Here is a 12,470-nt window from a genome sequence, read left to right on the forward strand (position 1 = left end):
CATCCATGTATCCATTTTGGTATAAACTCAACTCTGTCGTCATTTTCAAAATGGAGGAGGCTGATTTCAATACCGGTAATTTGAAATTGCATAAAGGGAAGAAGATTAAAAGCTATTCAGTAGGATTTGAGGTCCAAGATTACATCACACTCAAATTTTTACTGCATGCCTTTGGTAAGTGCCACAGTGAGAAGAGGTTTTAAAATAATTAGCGCATGCTTACTTTTACCGCATGCCTTTGGTAAGCGCAGGAGTGAGAAGAGGTTTTAAATTAATTAGCGCCCCAGCGGCAATTCAAGGAAATACGGTGTGTGTGTGTGTATGTATATATATATATATATATATATATATATATATATATATATATATATATATATATATATATATATATATATACATACACACACACATGTTTTTAGCCAAAGTTGCTGTGGTTTATCCAGTAAACTGCGCAATACCGGAGTAGAGTGGAATATTCCTTAGTGTGTGTGTGTTGTTTATATTTTACTGCATGAAGCCTCGGCGTCTCTAATGGTGATATGATGCCCCCTGTTGGTCAACCTTAGTTATGACAACAATTTAAAAAACTAATGTTCAAAACCCTATACGTATTTTTGTGTGTAAAAAGAAGCCAATTTTGAAAAAATGGCCCGTTTAGAATATTTTTTTTCAACAGTCAAATCAAGTTCATTTATTTATATCTGAACCTTATTGCTCCTTTATCCTGCACTACAACGAGCTAATGCAACCAAATTGTTGTCATCTGTACAGTAAAGCTCAAATTTGAATGACAATAAAAGGAAAGTCTAAGTTTTAAGAAGGTAAACTAGGATTCATCAAGCTGCCAAAAATGTTTGTCGTTTTTAAACACATTTCCAACTAAACGTGAGAAATAGTAAATCCTTAAGACCAGGTCTGTGGAAATATTTCGGTCTACAGTAAAAGCTAAAATGCAACTTGTGCCCATGTGTTTCCAATTAGGCCACAGGTGCCAAACTCTAGGCAAGGGGGCCAAATCTGACCTGCCACATTTTATATGCTCATATGGGCCGTGAATCCTGGAAATAATAAGTGCCATATCTTTTAAATTAGACAGACCATACGTCCTCTTTGGCGGGACTGTCCGGGGTGTCCGGGCGGGGTTTCTTAAATGCCTCAAATTGTTTTGTGTCAAGGTTGTGTGTATTTTCAATGTACCTACACGGTTAAGAGGAGTTAAAATCAAAACAAATTGTGAAGGTGTGCGCACGCAGCAACATTCGTGAGGGAGGGGCAGAGATAAAAGAGCGAGAGACAGAGGTAAGTTAATTGAGTGTTAATCATGGCATTCTTGGTCAACAGCCATACAGGTCACACTAAGGGTGGCCATATAAACATTTTTAACAACGTTACAAATATGCGCCACACTGTGAACCCACACCAAACAAGAATGACAAACACATTTCGGAAGAACATCCGCACCGTAACAGAACAAATACCCATACATCCCCCGCCCACAACTCAACCAGATGAAATATTCCACTTTGAAAAATACTTTTGGTGGAAGATTTTGCATATTTTGTGTTTTCCAGGGCGGAAAACAACAACAAAAAATATTTTGAAATGAGGAATAGATCTGAAGTTGAGGAAGACTCCACAGATTTAAGCGTTAAATATAAATTGTATGAATGCCCAGGCACACCATCATCATCATTTCATGACCGAATCAAAACATTTTTTACTCTTTCATACTGAAATAAATACACCTACAACTTATGAAATAAAAACATAGAATAAACTACCAGCAGCAAAAAGTTGAGATCCATGAAGTGAATGAATGTTTATAACTGAATACATTTACATATGCATACAAATTTGTCTTTTTTTATTATAATTTTTTTTAATGAATTAAGTAACGTTTATGACAACCTTTTTCCAAAACACAACATAGAATGTGAGATATAACAGGACAATGCATACCTTTGTTATTTGTTTTCAAAACTCTTACAAAAAGGTGGGACACAAAAAATTTACTGTGGGACCCCATTTTTTATGACTTAATGGGGTCCCTGGGATCCCATTTTGAAAATTCCTAGCGCCAACACTGCTGTCAACTGAGGAGAAAGAAAAGGCTGTTTAAATAAATATATTATTTATAAAGCAAGTTCAAGTCTCCCGTCCAAAGGCAAAACCTAATTACTCACTTCTAGCTGATTTTGAGAAAACAAAGGAAAACCAATCTACCTTGATGCTGTCTTACAAAGATCTACAAAGTCACCAACGTATAGATGTTTTCTTGAGCTTTCATTTTCTTGCAGATTGAATCTGCTCTCATGAACGTGTGCCGTTTCTCCAGATATTTTATCACACTCTCGGGTGGGCCCCATTCTGCGTTTGCACATTGGGCAAGAGCCGTGTACAGCGTCCAGTTTTTATTTTGACCTCCACAGTTATCTGCCCAAAAGAGTATGCAAGGGGAAGAATCAAGAACAATACATTTAATGAAGGTGCTTGCAACGTCCTGGTCCAACCTTCCAAATATCCCCACGTGCCATAATATCACATAATCAGGTTGACCATCGGCCCCCATTCGTGCAAATGTCTCATTAAAGACAATAAGGCGACTGACAAAGAAGCTCCGATTGGTCCCTTGAGATACTAGGTTTTTCTGTTGTAGTTGCTAGGTCCTGCCATGCTTACTTACGGAACAAATTACAATATCGCATACACTAATGTAAAGCATATCACCTAGAAACTCCAAAATTATTATCAGCTCAGTGTTGACCAAAATTGAGTTACTGGGTTTTGCCTTTGGACGGGAGAAGTGTCATTGGCCAATTTTCACCTTTTCCCGGCCTTGGCACGCATATATGTGTCCTCTTTTTGGGATTTCAGAATATGGTCAGCCTATTTAAATACTATATTAATTTTTACGGGAAAATATATGTACTGCATGGAACACTTAAGTATCTGCTTGACTTATGATCTCAAAGAAAGTTATCCACCCAAATGAAGAGCATATTATTCTATTTTTTTACGTAAATTTTTGTCGACTAAGTCGTCACGCTGCGTGAACCTATTTTTTTTAGAGGGGCTACTTTGAAACGTTACGTGCGTACACTTGTACATATTCGTCGAGACATTTTAAGCGCAAGGTTGCTCACTAACAAGCTCGCTGCAGACTAAAGTAAAAGTCTAAAACACCAATCTGCATTATTTGCTTTTCAATGAACCACTTCTAAAATAAAACCTCTCTTCCTCTGTCTTTTTTTTTTCTTCAAGCTAACGTTTACGGAAGCCATGAGGAACAAAGCCCGCCTGTCCATCACGGGCAGCGTGGGCGAGAACGGACGCGTGCTGACGCCCGACTGCCCCAAGGCCGTGCACGCCGGGCCGCCCCTCCGCCAGAGCTCGGGCCTCGCCCTGGTCTCCTCCGAGCTGCCGTGAAAGCCAAAAACCTCTCAAGTGCCTTAATCTGAGCGCAAAAACCGGTAAACAGAGCAGCAGGCTTGGCGACCCCCTACCTGACCAGCTGGCGAGGCGGGACCACCATCTCGAGGGTTTTTTTTTGTTTTTTAAAGAACGACTCAACGAGATGTGCGGAAGCACCACGAGGAGAATATCATCATTTACAATCATATATGACACCAACACCGATAAACTGCTTTCGGATGGTTCCCAGGAGACGTTCCACGACCTCTCGATATCAACAAGTGGGATGAGAACATTTGTATCCATACTAGAACGTCTATATATACAGACATACGTACATATGTATATTGAGTAGCTGTACATAAGGACGACTGTGCTTGCTCATTTTTAAACAAAGATTGTGTAGTGGCCACTTGTTGGGTTTTCTAACGGCAATAACATTCTAAGACTGAGGAACATTTCCAAATGTAGCAGCCTCGTACAAACTAATCGATTCCATTTCTACCATGAATGTCAACAGCCCCCGCCCCCCCTCCTCCTCCAGAACCCGCACTGTGTTTAAAAAAATGTGGTCCGAATAGAACAATTTTTTTCATTCTTTGGTCTATTTTTTCTACAGAAGATAAATATTAACAGCGTAGATCTTTTAGTTTGTATGTGAATGCAAACAACGGCCATTTTCTCTTCAATGTTGTCAGAATATTTCTGTACGTTTTTTGTGTGTGTCAAAACTCTTTGTCTTTACGCGGGAACACTGTGGACAGGCCCTCGTCGCTCCACTCGGAATGTCCCGGAAGTAAAAAAAAAAAAAAAAAAAAAAATGAAAAAAGACAGTTAAAGAGCGGCGATGGCGTTCTTGGCCTTTTTTTTGTCCATCTTCTAAATTATAAAGTACCACTAAGAGTTCAAAATTGTACATTTTTATTTAGAACTTTTTTTTAAAGTAAAGAAAAAAAATAATTCAAAGTACATTGTCTTGTCTTTACTAGATTTTCTGGAGCAGGAAGCTTCTCGCACTAGCAGGTAAACAATGTTGTTTCAACAGTTTGCATCCTACTTCAAACGCCATCATTTATGTTTTAGTGGAGTCCCTTTGATATACTTTTGTACAATAAAGATGCTAAAACAAAATCAATATAGGATCGTTCAGCTGCACTATTGTCTTTACCGTGTTGCTGTTCTATGTAAACCTGGGGTGTCCAAATTGTGGCCCGCAACGGATTTTTTTTTTTTTTTTACAGGCAGCGGCACATTTTTAAAGTTACCAAAAAAAAAGTGGAATAAAAGAATTAAAGAGGTGAAATGTAGAAAGAAAAATTTCCAATGTTGACTCAAATAACACTAAGCTGCCATGCAGACTGTTGTTTTTTTTTTCTTTAAAACTTATTCAAGGCTCCAATTACTTCACATCAATTATTACACTGAAATATTTTGATTGTTTGCCATCAAGAGAAAATATTGACAAAAAACATTAAAAAAAACATTTTTTATAATTGATGAATAGAACATGTTTAACAGGGGCAAACATTTTAGTGGGACTTTTTTTAATTTTTTTCTAACCAAAAATAATAATTAATCAAAATCTGTGAATATTTTTACACTGCAGGCCAGAAAGGCCCTAATTAGATTTTTTCCAAATCTGATGACTGTTTACACTGCTAGTAAAATGTGATCTTTATCAGAGTCCAGTATACACGCGCACAGGCCCCAATGTGGCCCCAATGTGGCCTGGACATCATTTGCATACGTAGTTCGATAAAGTGAAAACAAAGGCAGTTAACTGGATTCCGAAAACGAAGATAGAAAGTCGTTGCTGCTACTACTACAAAATCAAATAAAAGACGCCAAACCTTAAAAATATGTTGGGATTTTTTTACGTGAACATAATTTAAAATAATATCCATCCATCTATTTTCTACCGCTTGTCCCTTTTGGGATCGCGGGGGGTGCTGGAGCCTATCTTAGCTCTAATATAATGCATTAAATGGATATATATTCTTTAAATAAAGTAATATATTTGGGAAGGTTCTATTTTTTTTAAGGTTGTAAGTAGAGGGCACACAATCAGCGCTTTATTTTTCAACAATCGCTATTTCTTCGGAATAAAAACATATATATATATATATATTTATACATATTTAGCCTATTATTAGCACACTACTGACTAGTCATGCACCAACAATTTTGGCCGTGGAAAATAGACTTTGCTCATCGAAACCGGGTGTTGTGATAAAATATCCACTTCGGCTAGCGGGGTCCGCCTTTCCGCACACACGAGTGACGTAACTCGCCCAGGATGATGAAAAAGACTCACAATTGGGTCACAAATGTGGCCTAAAGTCACATTTCAAAGGAATCAGACTACTTCCTGATGTGGCCTGAATCTTGATCCGAAAATATCAGATATGAAGCCCTTTGGAGTGTTAAAGGGGAACATTATCACAATTTCAGAAGGGTTAAAACCAATAAAAATCAGTTCCCAGTGGCTTATTTAATTTTTCCTATTTTTTATTTTCATTTTACCCATCACGCAATATCCCGAAAAACAGCTTCAAAGTGCCTGATTTTCACCATCGGTACATCCACCCATCCATTTTCCTGTGACGTCACTGTGTGATGCCAATACAAATAAACATGGCGGATAGAACAGAATGGTATAGCGACATTAGCTCGGATTCAGACTCGGATTTCAGCGGCTTAAGCGATTCAACAGATTACGCATGTATTGAAACGGATGGAGTGTGGAGGCAGATAGCGAAAACTAAATAGAAGAAGAAACTGAAACTATTGAGCCATATCACGACAGACAGCGGCAACGAGGACGAATTCGGCGATTGCCTTCTAACCAACGATTGCATCTTTTGACCACCGGTGTAACTTGAATCCGTCGATTGGTATGTGTTTGTTTGGCATTAAATGTGGGTGGAGGAAAAGGCTGGATGCAAATATAGCTACAAATGAGGCATAATGATGCAATATGTACATACAGCTAGCCTAAATAGCATGTTAGCATCGATTAGCATGCCGTGACCATTGATATGTCTGATTAGCATACTCCACGTAAGTCAACTTGAATCCGTCCCTGATCGTGTTGTTACACCCTCTGAAAACACACCGACGAGGCATGATGTCTCCAAAGTATGGAAAACAGTCGAAAAAAACGGAAAATAACAGAGCTGATTTGACTTGTGTGTGTAATGTGTTTGAGAAAATGGCGGATTGCTTCCCATTGTGACGTCGAGGGTGAAATGTCATTGCTACGACAACTAACAATTGAAAGGCGTTTTAATCGCCAAATTCAGCCTTTTAGAGTTCGGAAATCAGTTAAAAAAACATATGGTTTTTGTTCTGCAACATCAAGGTATATGTTGACGCTTACATAAGTCTGGTGATAATGTTCTCCTTTATTACTGGAAAATTATCTGTTTCAATCGCCAAATTCACCCTTTTAGAGTTCGGAAATCGGTTAACATCAAGGTATATATTGACGCTTACATAAGTCTGGTGATAATGTTCCCCTTTAATACTGGAAAATTATCTGGCCTCTGTCACTTGAGGACAAAAAAAAATCAAATTTAGTGTAAAGTGTCAACAGGGTCATGGTTACCAAGACATTTTTCAATTGTTTTTCATCTATAAGGCGCATCAGATTATATAGGGCACATTAAAGGAGTCATATAATATTTTTTTTCTAAATGTAAAACACTTCTTTGTGGGCTACATTTGGTCAAAATGTTGCATAAAAGATGTTTTACCGATCATCTTCAAGCCGCTTTCTGACTGTCGCTTCAGGATGCGCCGTTTTGTGGACAATCTTATTTACGTGGCTCACCTTTGGCAGCGTTTTCTCCCCGTCATCTTTGTTGTAGCGGTGTAGCGTGCAAGGACGGGAGTGGAAGAAGTGTCAAAAGATGGAGCTAACTGTTTTAATGACATTCAGACTTTACTTCAATCAATAATGGAGCAGCATCTCCTCATCCGCTAGAAATGTCTCCCGTGAAAAAACGCCAAAATGGAACGCTCCAATAACTAAAGTTCCTTTGGTGAATTATAAAAACTCTCTACACCAGTATGTTTTAGCGCTATCATGGCAGATATAAGAACTTTACACTACGTATTAGAAATGCCAACAGCGGAGGATGAATGTCCCGTAACAAGAAGGTAGAGGAAAAAGAAGTTTATCAACTACGGTGTAGACACGGACTACAAAGGCGGAGGTGCGCAATTTTGCAGGACTTATGCAGATATCCAAATACAGATCAGCAGATACCAGAAGGTAAGAAAAGTTGCTTTGGAATAATATTTCAAAACAAAAAGCCATATAATATGTTTGACCTTATACACACACCCTAACAATACTTGTATGTTGAAGCACAGTACAATCCATCAAGCGGTGCGGCTTCATAGCTTACCAAAGTCGTACTAAAACATTTTGATCATATTTTTGAGCGCTGTGTGTAATGTTCTATATTTTCAACGGAACATATACAATGTTGTTGTTGTTTACTTAAGTCATATTGCAGTCTACACGTATCTCTTATGTGTGACTGCCATCTACTGGTCACACCATGTACCAAATGAAATAGCTTTGAGTTCGGTAAGCAGAACCCGATTTATTCCTTACATTAGGCGCACCGGGGATGTAAGGTGTACTGTCGACTATAAGTGTGCCTTATAGTCCGGAAAATACGGTACTTCATATTAAATATTCCACATAGATTTTTAGGGGCATATTTTGTGTTTGTCACAAAAAAAGGCATTAAAAAAAGAATACAACTATTTCGATAAATCTAAAGTTAATCTACAGATTCAAGCATTGAAAAAAAAAAATTGTATTAGGTTTTAACATTTTTATGACTTAAGACCCTTCCGGGTCGATAGGATCAAACTTAAGGGAAGCACTACAGGAAAAAAAACAACAAAAACTATATATTGTTTGGACACCAGACAAGAATATATATTTTTTTAGAAGTCCATTGAGCACTTTTCCATATATTGAACAATAACAGAGCCGTAACACTACATCGAAAACGATTGTCGCTGTCCAAGACAGATTTTATACATAACATGACCTAGCTAGATCGACGGTTACCGTGTTGTCATATGGAACCGCAGCGATATCCCGCTTTCCTCAGGTACTCTTTGAAGTCGGCCAAACCTCGGCTCTCATTAAGGTCTCTGAGCCGCCTAGAGTATTTTGTGAAACCTGTGCAAAAGAAGATCATCAGGCATGGCATCTGTAAAGCTGACGTTTCAGCAACATGCACACTCTTATTTCATGGCTGAAAAGAAGAAAACATAACTTATGAAAATGTATTTATATAAGTACCGGTAGGCCACACCGTATAGTGTTTTTCCAAATTTTTGCACACTCTTGGCATTCTCTCGATGATTTTCAATAGGTAAAAAGCTTGTCACTTCACAGGTGTGCTTGAAACTCAGAGAGAATGCCAAGAGTGTACAAAGCAGTGATCAGATCAAAGGGTGGCTATTTTGAAGAAACTAGAATATAAAACATGTTTTCAGTTATTTCACCTTTTTTTTGTTAAGTACATAGTTCTGATGCCTTCAGTGACAATGTAAACAGTCATGAAAATAAAGAAAAGGCATTGAATGAGGTGTATCCAAACTTGTGGCCTCTACCGTATATATTAATCACAATCTATTATTTGGTATGTACATTTACATACCTTTGAAAATAGGTTAGAAATGCTTCCAATATGGCGGCTGAGGTACACGGGAACAAATTGTGTCATTTACAGTATTATTTTGTCAAATCTGGTATTAATCTGTTCTAAAATTACTGCTAATGGTGCCGTTTGAAAAATGTTACTGTGAGGAAGTTGTAAAGTATTTACGTCAGTGCGTAAGAGAAGCTGAAAACACATTGTAAAGTGGGCGTGGTCTCGGCAACCGTGTAAGTCAGTGGTACCTTCAAGTACTTGAAGGTATGGCAAGGGGTACGTGACATTTTTTTTTAAATATTCTAAAAATAGCAACAATTCAAAAATCCTTTATAAATATATTTATTGAATAATACCTGAAGAAAATATGAATGTAAGTTCATAAACGGTGAAAAGAAATGCAACAATGCAATATTTAGTGTTGACAGCTAGATTTTTTTTGAGGACATGTTCCATAAATATTGATGTTAAAGATTTATTTTTTTGGGAAGAAATGTTTAGAATTAAGTTCATGAATCCAGATGGATCTCTATTACAATCCCCAAACAGGGCACTTTAGGTTGATGATAACTTCTATGTGTAGAAATCTTTATTTATAATTGAGTCACTTATTTATTTTTCAACATCTTTTTTTCCCCAAATAGTTCAAGAAAGACCACTACAAATGAGCAATATTTTGCACTGTTATACAATTTAATAAATCAGAAACTGACGACATAGTGCTGTATTTTACTTCTTATTCTCTTTTTTCAACCAAAAAAGATTTGCTCTGATTAGGGGGCACTTGAATTAAAAAATGTTCACAGGGGGTACATCACTGAAAAAGTTTGAGAACCACTGGTGTAAGTGTTGCAAACAGCCCTTTAAGATCTGCTTATGTTCTACGCTCTACACTTACAAATGTAATAAGCAGTTATGTTCATGCTGTTTGGATACTTTACATTAGCGTTTGCAGATCCAAGGCCAACTTCCAGGGGCAGTATTGGTCATCAATTTTTTAAAGATCATTGAATCATTACATTTTTGTTTACATTGGAGATCTCCGATAATATCGGACTGCCAATTGCATCTGCTGATAAATGCTTTAAATGTAATATCCAATATTATCGATATCAAAAAGTAAAATTCATGACTTTTTGAAATGTGTACACGGACATAGGGAGGAGTTCAGAGCGGCAGTAAACCTTTAAGGCGCTGCCTTTGCGTGCCGGTCCAATCACATAATATCTACGTCTTTTCACACACACAAGTGAATGCAAAGCATACTTGGTCAACAGCCATACAGGTCACACTGAGGGTGGCCGTATAAACAACTTTAACACTGTTACAAATATGCGCCACACTGAGAACCCACACCAAACAAGAATGACAAACATTTCTGGAGAAGATCGGCACCGTACCACATCATAAACATAACACTAACTCTTCCGGGACGCTAAAATATACACCCCCCGCCACCCCGCCACCTAAACCCCGCCCATCTCAACCTCCTCATGCTCTCTCAGGGAGAGCTTGTCCCAAATTCCAAGCTGCTGTTTTGAGGCATATTAAAAAAATAATGCACTTTGTGACTTCAATAATAAATATGGCAGTGCCATGTTGGCATTTTTTTTTCCATAACTTGAGTTGATTTATTTTGGAAAAACTTGTTACATTGTTTAATGCATCCAGCGGGGCATCACAACAAAATTAGGCATAAAAATGTGTTAATTCCACGACTGTATATATATCGGTATCAGTAATTAAGAGTTGGACAATATCGGAATATCATATATCGGCAAAAAAGCCATTGTCGAAACATCTCTAGTTTACTATAATCAAAGAGAAATCCAAAATGGCAGAGTAACATCCATCCAAACATTTTTTACCATTTATTCCTCTCGGGGTGGCGGGGGGTTGCTGGAGCCTATCCCAGCTGCACTCGGGCGGAAGACGGAGGACACCCTGGGACAAGTCGCCACCTCATCGCTGGGCTGACACAGACAACATTCACACTCACATTCACACACTAGGGACCATTTAGTGTTGTTAATTAACCTATCCCCAGGTGCATGTATTTGGAGGTGGGAGGAAGCCAGAGTACCAATACCAATTACATGAAATGAATAAATAGTTTTTTTGTTCATTAGTCTCTCCTTTATTAATTTCCTGAGTTTGTAAACAACAAAAATATTTTAGGTTGTTAAAAAGCATCAGTTGTATGACTGTTACTGATCATTTCCTTGGTATCGTCACTGTCGATATGTGTATCACCTTTGTTTAGCTTGCGACGAGCTTATCCTCCTACGGTGTGTAGAGTAGCACGTCCTCCTGGGATGATACCTGGAAGAAACCAATTTTCCCGCCATGGTGGCAAGGATTTCTGACTTATAAGTGGTTCGTTTGGCACTGTGGAGAGACATTAGCCGCTAACGAGGACGCGCTTGTTATCGTGTCGCTGTCAAATTTGAAGACACAGCTAAAATTTGTCATCAACATGCATTATCACAATAAAACGATAATAGTAAAAGCTCAGATTTGTATTATTTCTATCGTACAATCCGACAGGCATACGTAAACATTGCAACTCCCTGCTGTGAAGCTACAGTTTTTACTGCTTTAAGTTGTAAAACATAGAAATATTGTATTTGGATAGCTAAAGTCAGTTTTTAAAATGAAGTACATCAGCGTAAAAAGCAAGCTTTTTTAGTAACAGCAATGTGACCACATAATGTCACCCGGATTCAAAGATGGGATGAAAAGGGCAGCTTCAAATTTGAATAAAGAACGATGTGGCTCGATACCGGGAAGATGCAGAGGAAGAGACACGTTGAGCGTCGAGATGGACGAACTTCACGGAGCCCCGGCTGAATGAGCACGTATCGGACACTTGGGTCTCCCAGGACGGATTCTCGCTTATCCGCGCAGACTGGACATTGGCCAAGAGCTAGTGGGCAACCTAGGATAGGGCCAGCTCTCTTGGTGGCTTTGTTGGGCCGTGCTGCCCCCCCACAGCCCAGCAGACGATAGCGTAGAGCGCAGTGTATGTGGGTGTTGAAATGTTATGTTTTGTCTACGCATGGTGTGATCGTATTTGTGCAACACGTAATATTTATTCCTTTTTTTTTTTCTACTTACTGCTATAGCTGTAGGTTGACAATTTCAGGTTATCAGTGGTAACTTCGGTGAACTGTTTATTTTTATGTAACCTGCAAAAACCTAGAAATGTGTCAAATGGAGGGCCAAAAACGACAAAAGTAAATACATCTTTAATTATTTAAATGTTTCCATAATTAAAGAAAAAATGAAATCAATTACATTGTGGAATGACTAATTAAACCATGATATAATAAAATCGTTTAAAATCCTGAAATAAGTTAAAACGATTGTATATTT

At 38.1% G+C, this 12,470-nt stretch overlaps 2 protein-coding genes across 6 annotated transcripts in view; both read left to right on the forward strand.

The window, feature by feature from the left end:
- Nucleotides 1-4,371, forward strand: part of gria4b (glutamate receptor, ionotropic, AMPA 4b) — a 352,168-nt gene extending 347,797 nt beyond the window's left edge. For 4 of the 5 annotated variants that reach the window (XM_061898942.1, XM_061898941.1, XM_061898944.1 and 1 more), the window contains exon 16: nucleotides 3,262-4,371. In XM_061898942.1, the coding sequence (XP_061754926.1) occupies nucleotides 3,262-3,426 (165 nt within the window). In that variant the 3' untranslated portion in view covers nucleotides 3,427-4,371. The remainder of the gene's footprint in view (nucleotides 1-3,261) is intronic. The other variant, XR_009806573.1, reaches the window with a different exon arrangement.
- LOC133551824 (uncharacterized) overlaps nucleotides 1-12,470 on the forward strand; it is a 502,474-nt gene that overhangs the window by 285,903 nt on the left and 204,101 nt on the right. The gene's annotated exons all lie outside the window — the stretch shown is intronic.

Source organism: Nerophis ophidion, linkage group LG04 (assembly GCF_033978795.1).
Source record: "Nerophis ophidion isolate RoL-2023_Sa linkage group LG04, RoL_Noph_v1.0, whole genome shotgun sequence".
NCBI lineage: Eukaryota > Metazoa > Chordata > Actinopteri > Syngnathiformes > Syngnathidae > Nerophis > Nerophis ophidion.